We start from the raw sequence: 19,098 nt of genomic DNA on the forward strand, positions 1-19,098 counted from the left end.
TTGTTAAAGCAGGAGGGGCAGATGTTAAGGATCACTGTTAAAGCAGTGACAGAAATTCCAGTAAGTGAGTATTATGTAGTAAATGAGTAGATGAAGGGGGGCCAACGCTCACACTGATGGAGCACAGCTCTGTACCACAGGCGGAGAGGGTTAGGGCTCGTTTAGACAGTTAGCTGGTGAAAGTTTTTCTGAATGGCACAACCTGAACCAATACAGCTACAACATTTAGCTGTGGATAATCTATGGGTGGATAATCTATGGGTCTTCTCCGCTTGAATACTGCTGAGGCATTATTATGTGCTGCATTCGTTACGTATCCATCTGTTGTAGTGTGAGAGGAGATGGTGCAATATGGTAATAGTCCCCTCTGTCGACAGCCTCGGCCAACCAGGCGGGGGCGCTCTCCTTTGCCGGACCTCCGTGTAAGTGGGCCTCGGCCCCGCAGGGCCCACCCTAGCCCACCCTCCCCGGCTCCATTCCCATTCTCCAGAGCCACACATCCACCCAAGCTCTCCCAGTCAGTAGGCCCACTGCCCCATGCCTAGCTTCCGCTCCCACCACACCATCACAGCTGCCAGAGCACACCCCTGCTCCGAGAGAATGCTTTGGCTAGGCTATGAGCAGGCTTGAGTGTGTGTGTGTGTGTGTGTGTGTGTGTGTGTGTGTGTGTGTGTGTGTGTGTCTTTGGGTGTCTTAATGTGGGCATTTGTTCTTGTCTGTTATGATGTCGACACTGTCCTATGTGTACAAGTGATCATTGCATACTTGACTAAGAGAAGACCATGTATGTATTTTTTTATGAACTGTGACGGATGCTTTGCACTCATATTTTAATGTCGTCGTGTACCTGGATCTGCCGATTCCGTCTTTGTTTGCGTACAGCAGTACCACAGCTCTCCCTGCTGGCCACAGAGGGGATCTCACTCTCTTTGCGACAAAGCGGTCACCCAGCCGAATCCAGTCAATTCACAATCACATGAGTATCCAATTTGACTGTGGAATTGGCTGGAACGACTGATTTATAGACCACATGTGTCATGGAGGAGGCGTGACTAGTGCAAAATCCTGCCTCCCAACATCTCTGTGGTTATTTAATTCGCTAAAAGAAAATAACTGTCATGTATGTGAAACAAGCGTCCCCTCTCCCCAGAGCAGGGAAACTATGTTCAAGTTGTGCTGTGTTCAAGCGATGCCGAATGGTTTAACTCTTTAATGCCCCTCCTCCTTACAGTGTCCGAGCACCACAAGTGAGCCCTGTCCTCGAGGGCAGGCCACAGTAAGTGTGCAGAAGTGCCTTTGTCTTAATTCACCAACGTTAAACATCTTATCCGTTTAACCGGCAGCTCTCTACTAATGAACTCTACTTCTGCCCATTCGATGAACCTATAACCACACTAATCTAATTCCACTGTAACATTCTAATAGTGTCAGTGCAGAAATGTAACACATCTCTGAGAAACAGGCATGACACAGTCTAACATAATGAACTCCTCCTTCAGACAGTCCTTATACTCACAGCAGCAACAGTATCACCCAGCGACTGCTTCAAATCTGGTGTCCAACCCATCATTATTAGACTATCAAGAGACAGAAGTTCTTTGTTAAACTGTCAGTAACTTTAGTCTCACTTGTTCTCTGCATCTTCATTTCATTTTTCCGTTGTTTGTTTGTGTTTTTCTAAGTGCAAAACGCTACAAAACAACTTAAGAGTATCTTGTATTAGATTAGCCGCCATAGACCACAGTATTGTTGTTAATGTAGCATGCAGTTGTCATTCATGATGGTGACACTCAGCCTTGTGTCCACATTCCCAGACTCTGCCACAAGACCCCTCCTCCCCTAAGTCGGCAGAGGCCGTAAGTTGGCAGTGTTTCTTGAATCTCGGATACTGCAGTCCCTTACTAGCACAGACGGCCTGTGCAGCTCTGTCTGGACCCATTCTGCTCTCTTACTGAGAACACTCCTCCTTAGTTCCACCAGCTTTGCTACCTTCAGCTGTGATAACTGAAGTGAAGGGAGTCGTTTGAGTACTCCTCTGTGTGTGTGTGTGTGTGTGTCCTCTTCTCACATGACATCACAGCCCTCGTAGCAGTCTGCTTATTACCTGCTTCCTCTGCCCCGCCCGCGAGCGTCCCCCAGCGTCGTACAGCTGCCCCCCCGACCTGCATGGACACTGTGTGACCTGCTGATGATCAAGCCATGTCTTGCTTCTCGCGAACCGCCCCATTTTCCTGCTCTGTCACGTCTCTGCCAGAAGCAATGAAGTTCAGTCGCGCCTAAACAGAGCTTTTCTCCGTGTTTTCTTTTTCTCTTCCCCAGTCTCCACGGACCCTGTCTCCCACCCCCTCTGCCGAGGTCAGCGTCAGCCCCGCCACGCACTCACCGTCCTCGCACGGCTAGCACACGTAGCCATGCATTCACGCAGCATCACACCAGCAGCGGCTAATGCTCCGCTAGGCTAACCCTGCCCCTGCACGATACCAAGGAGCTCTGTAGTTACTAGTCTCAACACTTAACCCAGTTTGGACGTCACTAGCGCAGGCCCGTGCTCTGTGCACTGACGCAGCATCTGCTGTGTGCCAGGGCTGCTATGACATGAGGGATCGCACCCTGCAGAGATCCACCAGCCAGGGATCCATTGGCTCGCCGCTATACAGCCGCCACAACTACACGCCCACGCTGTCCAAGTCACCGCAGCACTTCCACAGACCAGGTGAGCTGCCTGACCTCCGCTTCCTTCCCACCAGCGCACAGAGCAGCAGTTTTGTTACGATTCACGGTGGGTGTGCGGTTGTGCATGCGGGGGTGTTTTCTGCATGGGTATGTCTGCGTTTGCGTGTGTGGGAGAGAGAGCGTTTTCGTCACTGTGTGGCATCCCCGCAGGCTGTCCGCCTTCTTCCAGCCCTTCTTCCTCTCGCTCTTCCTCTCTCTCTCTCTCTCTCTCGCTCTCCAGCTCCTGCCTCCTCCTCTTCCTCTGTGTCTCTCTCTCTCTCTCCAGCTCCTGCCTCCTCCTCTTCCTCTCTCTCTCTCTCTCTCTCTCTCTCTCTCCAGCTCCTGCCTCCTCCTCTTCCTCTCTCTTCCTCTCTCTCTCTCTCTCTCTCTCTCTCTCTCTCTCTCTCTCTCTCTCTCTCTCTCTCTCTCTCCAGCTCCTGCCTCCTCCTCTTCCTCCGTGTCTCTCCCTCCCTCTCTCCGTTCCCTCTCGCCTTCTGCTCATGCCTCTTCTCCTCGCCTCCTTTTGTTCCGTCCCCTCTGTTCTTCCTCCTCCCCTCTCTCCTCTTCCTCTGAGCGCCTGGCAGGAATGCTGAAGCTCTGCTCCTCTCTGCGCTCTGGCAACAGCGACAACCGCCCCACATCCCCTTTCCGACATCACTTCCTCCCCCATAGCAAAGGTAAGGCCTGCGCGTCCTGGTGCCTTGCTAGTGTCAGCATCCTTCCCAAAGTGCCCGGGCTTGCCTCTCTGCTCTCACCTAATATGGGATATGGAGTCTGGCTGCTCTATATAGAGTGACAGTTTGCGCTTTGCATATGGCTGCTCTGTTCGAGGGAGTCCCAGGTTGTGAACTTGGACCAGGGGCATGTCACATGTTGTCCCTGGCCGGCGGGGTAAAGGCGTGGTGTGGTCGCGCGCTGCTCCCGGGCTGTGTGCACACTGAGCACTGGCCACACACACGTTCCCGTGTATAATGTACATGTGCCTCTGTCCTCCCTACAGATTCATCCTGCATAGGTATGTCTTGGCTACGTGGCTGTTCCTCTCTTTGTGGCATGTCATTAGAGCTTTGCACTCTCCCTCTCTCTCTCTCTCTCTCCTCTCTCTCTCTCTCTCTCTCTCTCTCTCTCTCTCTCTCTCTCTCAGGATGTCACTAACACTATCTTGCATGCTGCCCTTCTCCTGCTGCCAATACGCATGGCGATGGAAAACTCTCTACAAAGAGCTTCTAAACCCTGTGACTCTTGCATGCGTGCCATGTCCTTAAAGTGTTTAGAACCTGTCCTGCCAGTCTTGCTGAATGCTGACATATTTGTGTGTGGGGATTCTGCACGCTTTGTGTGTGTACTGGTGCCATCAGACCTGCCCACCTCTGCTCCCCCCCCCCCCTCTCTCTCTGTCTCCCTCTCTCTCTCCCTCTCTCTCTCCCTCTTTCTCTCTCTCTCTCTCTCTCCCTCCCTCTCTCTCTCTCCCCCTCTGTCTCTCTCTCTCCCTCCCTCTCTCTCCCTCTCTCCCTCCCTCTCGCTCCCTCTCCCCCCCTCTCTCTCTCCCTCTCCCTCTCCCTCCCTCTCTCCCTCTCTTCCCCTCTCTCTCTCCCTCTCTCTCTCCCTCCCTCCGCCTCCATCCCTGGCCTCCACCATACTCGCCTTCTCTGTTTCAACCCTCTTCCGTTCATCCATCTTTTCGATCGGCGGGAATTTATTCCAGCATCTTTTTTCCTTCTTCCCTTCTTCTTTTCTCCCTTCTTTTCTTTCTTCCACTCTTTCTCCTCTTCTCGTATGGAGGCACTGAGCCGTCTAGTGGCCGGACTTCCCCCTTTTCCTCACGGCCGGCCACCCCGACCCTCTCTCTGACCCCTAAACATTTCCACATCCCAGGTAGGAGCAGGAGACTCCACTTTAGTCTGTCATCCCCTGTTTCTCTCTCTCTGTATATGTCTGTCTGTCTGTCTGTCTGTCTGTGGCAGTCTGTCTGTGGATGTGTGTCCGTCCAGCCCACATCATCTCTTTTCACTGTTCCCCTTTTAATATTATTTTAGTATCTTTTATACCACCCAACTCCTGTTTGGGCCCCACTGATAATTCAGTTTCTCTTGAGCGTTTCAGAAGTTCGGATCATCCATGTTTTCTTATGGCAATAATATTCATAATTTTCATGATCATGGCTATACCTTACTGGTGTGCATATGTGTTGATCTGCATTCTTCTCTTTTAATTCCAGACCAAGGCATGAACATGTACAGAAAGCCACCAATCTACAAACAGCACGGTATGACTATTTCTGTGCTTGATAGTCCTTGTGACATATCTAACATATCTAACGATATCTATATTGACAGTAATGCTTTTATTTGTTGTTTGGTCCTTGAAACTTTCTGTTTATTTATATTAAGTTCAGTAATGTGCTACCGCGAGCCCAGTAAGCACTGAGCATTTTAGTCTTTGATCTAAGTTAGGCTAGTACAGTGGGGGTCTACACCATGGCGGTGGGCTTTGAAATCTCAGTTACGTAAAGGGACCAGATGACACATCACATTGTCTGTGAGAGCAGTTTTAACGAGTGTCATGTGTGATTCTCTGACCATAATCTTTACATGTATGTGTTCGTGTTCATGTGTTCACACCATCCCACCATTAACACTCGGGTTGTGGCGTATGTGACTACATATCCCATGTTGTCATGTAAGTACCGTTTGAAGTGTTCAGCTTAGCTGAAATCAGCGTCTCTGATTTCCTCACTGCCTACATTGCTCAGACGTGAACACTAAATGATCTGCAGAATATCTGCTTCTGTCCTCCCTGTTGCCTTTGCCTGGTCGCTGCATGGGGTTATAGCCGGCTGAGTCTCTCTAGGACTTCTTATAACACTTAGAAAAGCTTCTGCTTGGTGCTTTCTTATTAAATCATTCTTAAAGAGCAGCAACTGTAGCTCGGTGCTTTATGCACCTCTGTACGAATTATAGTGATGGCCATGAATATATCAAAGCACGTGACATTCTTCAGAACGTCTCCTTTGAAGAACGTCGTAACAAAACAATATTTCTTATGGTGAATTTAAATTTAATTTGAATTTACATTTAAATTTAAATTGTATGAAATGTAATGCTTTGATAGGATTGGTCAGCACTCTGTCTGCATTCAGCTTTTGTTAGTAAGTCACTGATAGTTCAGTTCCCCCGAAATCCCAATCCAGATTCAGCTGCCTTGGCAGCCCAAAACAAGTTTGCTGGTGACATCATCAAATCTTCCAAGTTCCCTGCTGCTCAAGCGCCCCAGCCGGATGAAACGCCAAAGATTGAGACTGACTACTGGCCCTGCCCACCCTCTCTTGCTGCCCTAGGTAGGCTCCTCCCACTGGCTCCTCCCACTGGCTCCAGCAGGACGTCCAGTGTACCCAAAAGCCTGTGAAGTCAAAACCAAAGGGTTCTCTTGCAGCCACTTCCACTGATATAAGAGAATGAAGTTGGCATTGTTATTGCTGGTTTCTTTTCAGTACAGCCATCGTTTCTGCTCAGCCTCTTGCGTCACTTCCAGGAGCAATAACTTGTGAGGACTGCTGTAAGACGCTGTTTATGGCTTTTTACAGTTTGGTTAGAGAATGTAAATAAGTCGAGGCTCATCACCAATCAGACGGCATTTCACAATTCCGACCAATCATGTTGTTTTGCATCTGTTTTTAATCATTACATGGTTTACTATCATTTTCTAATCATGATTTGTGAACATGAGCAAGGTTTGGAGCTCTCATCACAAACGCCATATGGAAAAGGTCAGGCAAGGTGATGGTGACAATGGTGAATGCTAATTATCCATCTGTTTGTGTGGCTCGATGTTCATCATGGGATTGCCAGGCTCAGATGTGAGGAGTCGCTCACGAGATGAAGAGGAGGAGGAGCAACTGAAGCGCAGACAGCTTCAGGAGCAGCACCTGAGCAAGGTGAGGAGAGCCCAACACCTCCCTTTCCTGAGCGCAGCAGTGGTGGTGCTGACCCCTCGCTCTCGTGCAGATGCAGTCCGGCCTGGGGAAGCTCATCCTGAAGGAGGAGATGGAGAGGGAGCGAGAGAGGTACACCCGTACCATAGCCGGCCAGCGTCCTGACGCCCACCTCCCCGGCTACACACCAGGTACGGACCTACACCCGGGCACCACTTGGGCTCTCCGCCACGAGCTGCACCGTCCACGAGCTGCACTGTCCACGAGCTGCACCGTCCACGAGCTGCACCCCAGCACTGCACCCCTTACCTGTTATCTCTCCTGCTACAGATCCCAACTCCCCGACGTGCAGAACCTCCTCTCTGCCGGGGTACGGACGCGACGGCCTCCATCGGGTAAGACTACATTCTGAGCAGAAGCCATAGACATGCTGAAGGACAGTGCTTATGCAGAGCACTAATTAAAGTATCTGGATCGTCTTCTGGTTCCAGCCACAGTCGACGGAGTTCTCCCAGTATAACAGCTACGGCAATGTCTCTGGAGGTCAGAGAGGTATTTACCTGATTCCCAGGGCTAACCGGCCATGGTGTTGCAAATGGTTTCTGAGTAGACCGCAGTATACGCTTGCACTGAGACCATCTCTTATGGTCTTCTTCCCCTGCAGATTTCAAGGTACGTGAGTAACGCATCCTAACCCGCTCAGCTGCACTGAGCATGCGCGTCGGCCATCCTGCATACGAGAATGCGGAGCCGTGCTACGTGCTGGTGGAATGCCCCCCGCACACCCCGCTATGCTTCTGTCAGAGTCGGGAAGAGCATGGGGCAAGGGGGGAGCATGGAGCCGGGGCTCGTGGCACTCGGACCGGCCAGCTCGGAGCAGGAGGTCCGGGCATGCTTCGGGAGTAAACCCAGGCTTAGCAGTATTGCCCGTAGAGAAGTCTTGAGTTTTATAGTAAACATGCAGACTCTTTCCAGGGGTTCCCAGGGTCCTTATTCCTACAAATCCAGTCTTTTCTTTCTTTTTTAGCGTTCATGTCACATATGTGTGTTCTGTTCTGTAGCCCATCCAAGATGGCCAGGTTCCCATAACCAGAATGGACAGGAGAATGTCAATGCCTAATATGTTGGAACATAAAGCAAGTATTCCACGTCTTTTGTTCTGTGAGAATTCCACTCTTCTCCTCTTTTCCATTTTCTGAGTGCTCCTCTGTGTTCAATAAACATCCCCCTCCCCCTCCGCTCCTGGAATCCCAGATTATTGATGGGCAAGTGAGGTTATTTTGGCATAGCTTCACAGAACATAGGCAGTGGGGAAACGGAGAGGATTTGTGCTGCCTGCATACCTTCCAGTGCTGTAGAATGATGTAACGATATTCTTTACTATGTCTGAGCTGGGCACATTTTTTTCCAGATCACTGAGCCCTTGGTTGTTCTAATTCTGGCTGTAAGAGGCTTAGCAGCTGCATGCGCTTGGTTTCTAAGGAGGTGCTGCCATAGTAACCACAGTCCTAACTTAAGCACACATTGCGTTAACTGAAGGAATCATATTCCTCCTTACAAAGCCATCTGCCTGTCTTCTGGAGCTAAAATCATAATGACGTAACACACTAATTTCCTTTCCTGTTCCTGTAGACGTGATGCATTTATTCATGCAAAAGCATGTTGTTGTTTTTTTTGTTCTTTGCCCATTTTCATTCAAAGCACTATTTCTTGATTAGGGTGGTGAGTTAATTTTTTAATCAGTTTAAGAGCGCTGCGTCGTACACTGAGGAATACCAAATGTTTTCAGAATGCACCCACACAGTTAAGTGTTTGTGTTCTCCCTGTTCTCTTCCCATCACCTGCTGCCCCAACATCAGCTTCTCTCCCCCCCGCAATTTAGCAGTTTGCCTCCATGGGTGTGTCGCGAGTGTGTGTATTTTTAAGTTTGCGTGTGCGTGTCGTCTGATTGTTATGTGCATTCACTTCCCCCTCGTCCGGCATTGCTTTCTGTGATTGAGTGTTTGGCAAATGCCTCGCATAGCATTCTCCATAATAAGACAATCCCTCCTTTTGTAAAGGTGTATCCATATGAAATGCTCATTGTCACCAACAGAGGGCGTACTAAGCTCCCGAAGGATGTGGACAGGACGAGGCTGGAGGTAATTAGCGGGGGAAGGCTGTTAGCCACTGGCGTGGGGACTCGTATGTGTCCCGCTGCCTCTCCATCACCCTCACAACCCCACCCTTGCTCCTCTGCCCTCGTTTCAACTTTGCTTCATCTCTCTCCCCCAGCGCCATCTGGCCCCTGAGGTGTTCTTTGACATCTTTGGAATGGATATCCAAGAGTTTGACAGACTCCCTCTGTGGAAGCGCAACGACATGAAGAAGAAGACCAAGCTCTTCTAGCCAGGAAACCTGTGCATGTTTTCATTTAGCCCTCACTCCAGTAATGGATAATAGCTGTAGTCCTATGATTTCCTTTGTCTTCCTTTTGATTTTTCCTGGTTTGGTTTGTTTCCAACAGTCTGACACACACACACACACACACACATAATTAAACTTTTTGTTTTGTTTTGTTTTGTTTTGTTTTGCTTCGAAATGAAGGCCGTCCCCTTTTTTTATTTTTAATTTGAGTGGGACTTAAGACGGCGGTGCGATTTATCTGTCCAGGACGGCCCAGAGAGGCAGTGGGAGGCTGTGGCCTCTGTTCCCATGGTAACCCTTCTGCCTTTAGAGCAAAGTTCCTCCGGCTCCCCTCTTTCCTGCCCAATGTGTAAAACAGGACTGTAATCTTGGAATGAGTGAAGGGGGTGAAAGGGGGTGGTGCTGAAGGCTATCCGCAGGGTTCTTCCTCTGAACAAGCCAATAAAGTTCTAGAAGCAGAGGGGCTCCTGTAGCCTCCTGCCGCTGGGAGCCTAACGAGGGCCTTGATGTGTGTTAACGGGAGGAAGTGAGAGTTACTGGATGGGGCTGAGGATGAGAGCCCTGGACTCGATCTTCTCTGGAAGTGGAGCACAGCGCCTCCAGGTTTCAACTCTGGAACGGATTAGGGGACGAGGAGCTGGAGAGGGCGTCTGCTGTGGTCCACCTCCCGGCCCCTTGCAGTCCACGCGCGCAACCCCGCAGCCAGACGTGCTGCTCAGCTGGACACTCTCTCTCTAGCTCACTGCTTAGTCCCGCATCCTATTTCTTGACTTTTAAAAAGTTGATGTTGTATTTGATAGTCAGATAAGGTGATGAGAAACTTTAGGAAATTGAAGCTCACTTCCTGCTCCCTCTTAAAGATGGCAGTGGGCTCATTCACCACTAGAGGGTAGACTGGTGACGTACGTCCAGAGGGGGACTGTTGAGACGTTCTTCTCCCTGCTGAGACCCCTCCATAACACCACCAACCAAATCTGACAACCCTCTCCTTCTGACCATCGTCAAAACTGCAATATATATCTTTTAACAGCATATCACTTTGATTAAAGCTCAATTTAAAAAGAAAAGCCTTTGATATGATAGTGTTTTATAAAGCTCAAGTATTTCAAACTGCCACTGTGTTTGCTGGGGGATAGACGGAGCTGTAGCCATAGCATTTGGGCCAGATTTGGCTTGATATCAGGGCCATATGTGTCACTCCATTTGCCAGGTGATGCCAGATGATGCCATTGCCATAGACACTGGGTGTGCTTACAGTAGTATTATGGGCTGTTGTTGACCTTTACTCCCAGCAGTTTCCTGTGTTGCCTAACAGGGTTAATGACATAGCACTAGAAAATATAAAAATACGGTTTTGTAATATCACAAAACACAAATCATCAGCTTATGACTATTACAACCCAGCCTATGTCCCATGCGCAATGGAAGGAAGAAAAAGTGCTTTTGATACCCAAGCTGTGTTCTTCAACCTTTCTGTTATTTTTGAAGGAAAGATTTGATGACAACGATGTAAAAGCTCAAATGAGTAATAAACCTCTGCTTCAGAGTTTCACGCCAATAGTGAATCCTTTTGCCTGTCACTAACACATGGAGCTATTAAATAATACATATCTCAAAAAAGATTTCAAAAAGGTCTACTGAAACGTGTATATGTGCAAGTGTGTGTGCCTGCAAATCTTTTGTCTAAATGTGATTAATGCGCTTTATGCGGTTGCTCGCTCCACAGTATGGGGCTCCTCCAGGGCTCTGCTCTGGCCCCGTGGGGAAGCAGCTCTATCCAGACCCTTGGTGAGGTGGACCTGCTCGTTGGCGTCCCCCCGAAAGCCAGTAACAAACAGTCACGTTGTGAGGATGAGCTAGACTGTGACATAGACCACCAAGTACCAAAAACACCCTTGTAAAGGTTACACACACTTGGTTATCCTTTGGGATCATGGCCATGGATGGCTTCCTGCATTGTTTTGTACATCTATCCATTCTATTGATTATATTTAATCCTTTTCTTCTAAATCTTGTGCGCTATCCTTTCAATTCCACCTGAAAGTAATACCCTTGGTATTCAGCTTTGAATATGACCAAGTTCTCTGGCTCGTAACTGCATACATAATGTCTGGGTGGCCATATGTCAGTCTTGGCTTTCCAGGCCCACAAGCGAATGCCAGGACTTGCTTGATGGTATGGGACAGAAATGTCACATTGTGAGAGGTGAACCCATGACTCACATTAAGTCCAGGGGTGTCTGCAATACTTTTCTCACACTGGGCTGTGCAGAAACTGCATTCCCCCCCACCCCCCTCTGAGTTAGACAGAGCCTGATCTCCGTGTGAAGGAGTGGTGTCAATTATATTGTTTCATGGCATAAAGGCCTGCTTCCATAGAGCCTGGAGATCATCAGAGATAAGTTTGATCAGGTGTGTCCCTTCGCTAAACTTTGCTAAAGTTCTGTTACCTTGACAGGGTGTGAAGATTCAAGAAAACGCTGCTATTGCTAGCTGTCACCGTAATCGTTTTTACATCACAAATTTAAAAAGACATTTCAGAGGGCTCAGGCTGAGTACTTCAGTAGTTACACATGACCGAGCAATTCAGTGATTCGTAGCTCATGAAACACAAGTTGTACCTCCAGCACATAAATTGTGAAGATCTTCTGCCTGCAGTCTGACCCGACCTTGCAGAGTCCCAGTTATTCAGCCAGAAAGGTCCTCTCATCCATCCATGTCATCATTGCTGTTGATTCAGACTGACATTCCGTGCACCGCGGGCATCTCTTCGGAAGTACTGTAGGAGAGGAACTGTATGTGCGTGTTTGTGTGTGTGTCTTATATGGGAAAGGTCCTTGAATGAAAGGACTCAGTACTCAGATTGGACTGATTCGGTGACCCTTGCCCCCCCCTAGTCACAGCTGTGGAATGCACTTTGTGTGCCAGCCAGTGGTGGCCCGGATAATCTGCCAGGGTCTGCACCTACCCACTCCAGCTGATACACGATGCTCAAACAATGTTCCCACAGCACTGCGCCACTGAATCCAAAGTATTTGAACGACATTTCCTGTCCTGGAATTAATCTACTGAGTTACGCAAAGGCTCCTCCAGCCAATGAAATTGTGTCCAGTAAATCTCGGCAACCTCCGCTGCGAGCCCCTGTGTGAAATGACTTTTATGCCACACGATCAGGAACAATACACCTCTCATCGCTCTTCCCTGAAAACAGACCTCTGGGGCGTGGCTCACCCCTATTCTCCTCCCACTCACATCTTTCATTCATAGCCAAAGCTACACGAGTGGCGGGGCCAGCTCGGGCACCGCAGCGGCTGGGAGCCTCTCTGCTGCTCTCATTCTGTCTCAGTGTGAGGGGATTATCCCTCTGTCTCTCAGATGAGTAACGCTGACTTGAAACAGTTACAGCAGGACATATACTCGTCTTTACACACACTAGATCTCAAAGGCCTCTGTTTGAAGATGGGTTCTGACATGCCTCAGTGAGAATGTCATAGGGGGTTTTCCAGTCTCAGAGCAAACCAAACCCACAGCAGAAACGCTGACCGGGTGAGGTCATTGCTGCAAGTGTACTCCACGGACGGTGACGGAAGGTGGCCATTGTGCCCTGGTAGGATTTGGGAATTTCTGAAAGAACCTGAGAATTAGTTTTTGTTTTGCTAATTGTGGGAATTGGCAGACAGGCAAGCTTTCCGCAGATTCCATTGCTGTCAGTCACTTAAAGGAGGAATCAGAGACATCTTGTTTGCTCACGTGTAACTAACCTGCTTACCCACTATAAGAAAACCATATACAACACGCTGTTAGATGCCTGCCGCTGTGAAGGCCCAATTTGCAGGGAAGGGCTTGGTGCGCGAGAGCAGGGATGGAAAATCTTTGCAGTCCCATGGGGTTCTCTGAAGGGGTCAGCTTCTCAGAGCATGTGACCCTCATTCACCCAGTTTACAGAGGAAGAGAGCTGAGTTCTCACACTACTGACCAATGAACGCAAGATAAGAGAATGAGAATAGCTTTGTTGCTTGCCTGTCCATGGGTCTGGCATGTCTGCCTGTGGTCATACCACGATAATCTTGTATTTGTCTGTACCGTGAGGTGAGATCAGTACCTTGAAACACTCACTTTACAGAAAAGGTGTAGTAGGAAAGTGAAATGAAATATTAAGCAAAACCTGCTAACCCCTCAGAGAGCTCGAGATATTTGTGGAATGTGCAGGGTCTTTTGAGATCACCATGACTACAGACCTGAGGGAAGTTAGCACTTCGCTGGTTTGGAGGGCAGATACAATACAAATAAGGTCTCCGCTCGTACGGTTTTCACCTTAACTGTTCTCCCGAATTGTGAACAAGCAATACGGTGACAGACTGCTGGCTTGTCACACTTCACTTCCCCCTCCCACTGGCGGCGTCAAGCCAACAAGTATTCAAAGTTAAATACAAAGTAGAGGTGGACACATTAGCTGGGCGTTTAATGGGATAGGAATGTTAGGTTTTGGTTAGGTAGCAACCCTAACTTCAAACCAGCCGACGTTATTTACTCACATTCCAGTCAGGCTTTGCTTTCTCTCCAAAAGCATTCGCCTTGACCTCCGCGTTTTCGCGTTTGCAACCAAACGTTTACAAGCACAGAAGCTTTCCCGCGCGCATTCCCGCCGTGTTCGTCTCTCGCCGGGATGCGCCCATGAGTGGCTCGCTCACGCTTAGCGTTAAGAAATTCACCTCCCTCGCGCACAAAGCGAGGCTGCTGTCAGAGAAGAAGTAAAACAAACAACAACAACAAAAAAAAAAAAAAACGGGAAAGAAATTGATGTTGGTGATGATAATTAGGGTGTTATTATTATTATTATTATCATCTTAAATGCCACCTTTTGCTGGTGTCGCTTCGTATACAAATATAATGGAAGTTTCATCGGATTGATTTAACCTATAAAATGTCTTTATAGTAGGTTCTGTATAGTAGGTTCTGCATTTAGCACGCATTCATCCATGAGCACATAAAAAAGAGGGAAGTGTCTGTCTGCGACTGATGCTGCGTTGAGTAATGACGTTTGGTGCAAGAGGCGCGGCGACCGGACAGAGCGCGTCTGAGTGAGGTCCTGCTGTCAAACAGCTGGGACCAAGCTGGGAAAAGGGGCAGTCAAGTGCCCTCCACGGCTACGAACTTTGGCACTGCTCTGTTCCAATCTCAGAAACAAGGACTTTGGCTCATCTTCGCGTCTGGAGTAATGGAAAAGCACAAAGGTAAGCGAGAAATGATATGAACTACTCAGTCATGTTTACTGATGGCTTGTACTTGGGAATTGTTTTAAGGTTTGATGATACATGAACACATTAAGCCACCAAACGTAAGGTAAAACTAAACTTACGGACTCGGAACATCTCACTGCGCTGTTAACTGATCAACTGGGGCACGTACGTTCAAACGTGGTTGCTTTGTTCATGCAATATGGCAATTTTAGTAGCACTGGATCAGTAAAAGGATAACTTTTGTTTGCAAATTGATTGAAACTCTGAAACTGTAACTCTGCGGGTACATTTATAATGTCTGTTCTAAATAGTTAAATGGCAAATTACAGAGTCGTCTCAAAGTTTTATATTTATTCGAATAGTCAGCTATACTGTCCTACATTGTGAATACGACACCATGGTCTAGGGAGAGCTGCAATATCGTATATTGAATTCTGCTGGATGTGAGATCCGACTAAATTAGTTTCCCGTGGTTCCGCTGGACTTGACTCTCTTCATCTTTCTTACGCTGCTGCACTAGTGCCTGATCGCAGAAATTGGAGTTTCCTGTTGTGTCCCAATAATGCCTGCCTAAGTAACTAAACACGGATTACTCTAATTGCAGCGACACCGGTTGTTTTCTCCAGATTCCGTGGGTAACGTCGGCGATCGTACTGTACGCGACGGAATGTGATACGTTATTACACTCCGATGCTGCAAAACTGTGATAACACGTTCGGCAGGTCCATTTTCTTTTTACAAAAAATGTATCACTAAACTGCGATGGCATATCCTCTGACATGTTAGTAAGTGCCGATTAATCAAACTAGCATTGCACTTATATAAGATAATTAGTTCATAAGTGTGATTGAGTAACGTTTTTGAGTATTAGTATGCTCATATTAATGTAAGCCAGTAGGGCGAGGATATCAGTGCATGTTTTTATCTTCTTGTTTCTTTAACATAAACAGCAATAATCACTGAGAAGACGATGTTACTACTTCCTCAGTAGCTTTTTTACATAAAATGATGCTCTGTGGAACCTGAACAATACAAACCCCTGTGAATCAGAACTAAACTAGTTCCATGTGTTTCACTTCATCATTCCAATTCCTGCAAAGATCACTTTTTGTTTGTTTGTTTGTTTCCTCCATGATGTTTGTGTTTTTCAAAACTTCTTAAACTAGGGCAGTATGTTTGTTTCCCACACTGTGAATTTTTGACCAGTCATATCTGACATCATCAGTCGTGATGCGTTTAGCTATGCATGTCATATCAATTCTGTGAACTCAGATCTTTACTGTCCGTTAGTCTACAAAGAGTAGCCGAATACTTATTTTTACCAATTATAATGGCAAAACATACATCAGCTACTGCCATGCAAATCGTTTTTTCTCTCCTGAGCTCTTCCATCCAGTGAGGACGTTTACACAGGCTTTCACCAGTCTGGTCTACAGCACTGTGAGCATGCAACCATCTTTGTGTGGAACTGGTCAGGCAGTGAAGTGCACTGTAAGCATGCAACATGTTGTTTTGGAATGGCTTACTGTCAGCTGAAGCTGAAGTTTTTTGTGCATCGTCTGTGGAAGGGGAGCACTCTTGGGAACAGCAGTGTAGTTATTGTGGTCGGAGGCCCTGCCTCTTAGACAGCCTTTGTGGACTTTGTTTTTGCGAGATAAGCCTGATCGGGAGGGCAGGGGCGCTAGTTGGATGGGGGAGTGGCATTCGGAGGAGGGCACAATGTCTTCCGGGATATTTTCCAGCACCATGAGAAGCTTTGTTTGCACACCACAAAACGTTTTGTCTCGCATTAGGGTGGTTTGAGTTATATGCTGCTGGTTAACACCATAAAGATTCATGAGTGCGGAGTGTGGGTACTTGGTCTAAAGACCCCCAGAGACCATATGAAAATATATGATCTAAATTTTGGGTTTTGTAATACGGGGTTTAGTTCTGGGTCGTGGTTTTTGGCTCTGGACAGGACCACAGTCATATGTGAGTCAGAATGCAGTGGGAGTGAAGTATCACTGCTAGTTCTGGCATACACTGCGTTTCTGAACATGAAAGCTCATGTTCAGAAGTCCTTGCTGTGTGCTCTCTACTCAAAGTCATGCTCCATTTCAAGGCATCTGATGTAGGTGTTTGTATTTAATTATATTTGATCATGCTTAAGAAATATGCATGTTTTGTGTTCTACAGAAAATGGTTTGTCACACTAACTGAAGGTTCTTTTGTGTTATTAAAACTAAAGACCTGGGAAATATTCAGCAGCCATAAGCAATCAGGAGCAGTACACTATGAAACAAAGTAGAGTTTCTGAATAGTAGTCTTGTGTTAGGATATCTTACACTGCTGGTTAGATCACAACTGTGACGCTGTGCACCTGAAGGGCTGAAGGACTGTTTTCATGACTCTTATCTTCTAACGTGATCGTTGTGTGATGTGTGTACCTCAGCACATCATGCTGCTCTCTGGGGAATGGATAGTGTCCAAGATGTGTGCTTTTCCTATTCTCCCAATTTCCTCCATTTCCGCCCTCTCGTCTCTCTTCAAAGGAGACGCATACAACTCAGTCACCCTCCAGGTTCTGTGTGGTAGCTGCATGTATGCTGACCCACCCGTGGGCTCCATCTGCCCTAGCTGGTCTTACGAGTTCGGCGGGTTTGTAGCGGGTCACAGGACGTTCAGGTATGCTGTGTGCATCATAATAAAGTCTTCGGCCCGCATGCTGGGTGCAGGACACCGGCGTGCTTTTGCACTTTATTTAGCCTGCATGCCATTGGCCTTGAAGTTCAGGCTCAAAGGCTGTAGCTTGTATTACAGTCACTTCTGAAGAAAGTCGAGAAGCTCCACTCTTGTCAGTATATCACTGCCACAGGCTCTTTTTTTTTTTACAATATATACATGATAGTGCTATCTACACATCAGTAGTAACGCATGATTCAAGTGAGTAGAATGAGATTGTGTTGTGCTTTGGTTATCTCAAGCCTATCTCCCATTGAGAGAGAGACCAGGGGTGATTTGTTTAGAGTAATGAAGGCAACATGGCAATGGTAGTGTTACTATGGACCTTAACTGAGGCAAAAATATGTGGCATGCGTGGGAGTGCAGTAATTGTCGTAGTTCTGAGTCAGTGAGTGGAGCTTGTACAGTTCGCTCACATCCTTACTCTAAAAGCTTCATTTTAAAGACAGAACCAGGATTCATCGATTGAACTGTCAGTGGTTAAATACTCAAAAAGATCTATGTCGCATCACCAAAGCATTTGACTTCAACAACAGTTTGGTACATTGGGTCTACCTAGTTTAATATTATTGCAATACTGTGCATTCTGAACTCAGTGTGCATGTTTTTGCTTAATATATTAAATTTTCACTGAGGTTTGCACCACCCATAGTGATGACCCAGGTGACATGGGAGTAATCACAGGACAGTGTTTTAGTTCTGGTTTGGGTGCAGTGTTTCTGCAACACTACGTTTTTGTCCCATTTAAAGGCCCCCCCTCCCTCCTCCCACGAGTCACGTGGTATGGCCTGCCAGGTGCCGGGGATTCACATGTGTCGTTTGTAGCCACGCCCTTCATGATAGCACAAACCTGCACGGGGTTTAGTGTTCTGTGTCTGTCTGTATATAAACCCCTGCTAGTGTGTGCAGCGTTGTTGGTCATTGTTTGCTGATGTCTGTTAATGTTTGTGTAGCCTGTGTACAGTTAATGTGTAGTCATGTCCATCGTTAATGTTGTGTGTGAGTGCCACCGTCGTCGTACACGTTCAGTGTTAATAAATGTCTTTCACTGTCGAGGGAGTCTGTGCGTCCTGCTCCGCGCCCATCAGCACTCCATGACAGCTTGGCTCTGCTTGAATACATTATATTCCCTTATCCACTGCTTTTGGGGTTGTAAAGACTAGAAAACAGTTCAAACGGTTCAAAATAATAAAAGTGATCAAGTTATTCCTTTGACTTTTACTTTATTTAGAGGTCTTATGTGGCCAAAACAAATGCTGATGGAATGGAATTGACTGAGTGACCTGTCATTAACCAATCATATATCACTTAGCCTTCTAGATCAAACTCACTGATGCTGAGCGAGAGAGAGGAGAGCCAATTTGATTCTGACTGACTGTCTGTGTCTCACTAACGGAACAATTCATTTGTGTACGTTCAGTGCACATTGGGCTTCATATTTTACTCCTGCTACCAGTACAGTATAACTGATAAAATGCTCAATGGAGTATTTATCCTGAACTCCACTGTACGCCTCCTCATTGACTTGTGACACGTTAAAGCTAATTGCATGCAGCTTAAATATGCTTTCCTGCTATGTGCAGTATTAACCTGGCCTATGATGAGTTTTGTTGGGCAACAGTGTTCCCTACTTACCTGTAGCCTGTGCTATTATCTGTCGGAGTACAATTTATAAAATGGCACCTTGAGCAATATAGCAGTTAAAAAATAGCTATACATAGCTGTAACAGTTTTATTTCCTGTAACTAACTAAACATCAAGGAACAGAAGAGACACTGGCAGGTGTATTGCTTGTCTGACGTATGTGAACCTATATCAGGTATTCAGTGGACAGGAGACAAATGTTCTAGATAATGAGAATGGGCACACGTTGTGCAACAAATGGAGTAATTCAGTGCCAGTAACTATGTGTTTTGGAAACATGGAGAGATCCATCTGTCTTGCATTGAGACTAGGGCGACGTGTGTGCAGTGCAGTGTGACTTAGATTCCATTTTACACAACGGCCATATCCAAAGCCATCGCAGATTTCCCAAGGCTGTGATCCATATTTATCATCTGTGCAGCAAATGTCAGTCAGGACTAGA

At 47.2% G+C, this 19,098-nt stretch overlaps 2 protein-coding genes across 52 annotated transcripts in view; both read left to right on the top strand.

Moving 5' to 3' along the window:
* Window positions 1–10,595, top strand: part of ablim1b (actin binding LIM protein 1b) — a 50,305-nt gene extending 39,710 nt beyond the window's left edge. For 5 of the 50 annotated variants that reach the window (XM_081698353.1, XM_081698350.1, XM_081698352.1 and 2 more), the window contains 15 exons: window positions 1,232–1,276; window positions 1,815–1,856; window positions 2,320–2,355; window positions 2,584–2,713; window positions 3,297–3,389; window positions 3,713–3,727; window positions 4,495–4,587; window positions 4,931–4,978; window positions 5,903–6,049; window positions 6,561–6,646; window positions 6,717–6,834; window positions 6,974–7,038; window positions 7,135–7,195; window positions 8,739–8,784; window positions 8,918–10,595. In XM_081698353.1, coding sequence (XP_081554479.1) covers window positions 1,232–1,276; window positions 1,815–1,856; window positions 2,320–2,355; window positions 2,584–2,713; window positions 3,297–3,389; window positions 3,713–3,727; window positions 4,495–4,587; window positions 4,931–4,978; window positions 5,903–6,049; window positions 6,561–6,646; window positions 6,717–6,834; window positions 6,974–7,038; window positions 7,135–7,195; window positions 8,739–8,784; window positions 8,918–9,008 — 1,116 coding nt within the window. In that variant the 3' untranslated portion in view covers window positions 9,009–10,595. The other 45 variants (XM_081698376.1, XM_081698389.1, XM_081698390.1 and 42 more) reach the window with 40 other exon arrangements.
* A 3,472-nt stretch (window positions 10,596–14,067) lies between these two features.
* Window positions 14,068–19,098, top strand: part of afap1l2 (actin filament associated protein 1-like 2) — a 31,446-nt gene continuing 26,415 nt past the window's right edge. Inside the window, exon 1 of one of the 2 annotated variants that reach the window (XM_027024915.3) lies at window positions 14,068–14,282. In XM_027024915.3, coding sequence (XP_026880716.2) covers window positions 14,267–14,282 — 16 coding nt within the window. In that variant the 5' untranslated portion in view covers window positions 14,068–14,266. The remainder of the gene's footprint in view (window positions 14,283–19,098) is intronic. The other variant, XM_027024914.3, reaches the window with a different exon arrangement.

This window comes from Electrophorus electricus, chromosome 15 (assembly GCF_041902795.1).
Source record: "Electrophorus electricus isolate QZ-2024a chromosome 15, ASM4190279v1, whole genome shotgun sequence".
Lineage (NCBI taxonomy): Eukaryota > Metazoa > Chordata > Actinopteri > Gymnotiformes > Gymnotidae > Electrophorus > Electrophorus electricus.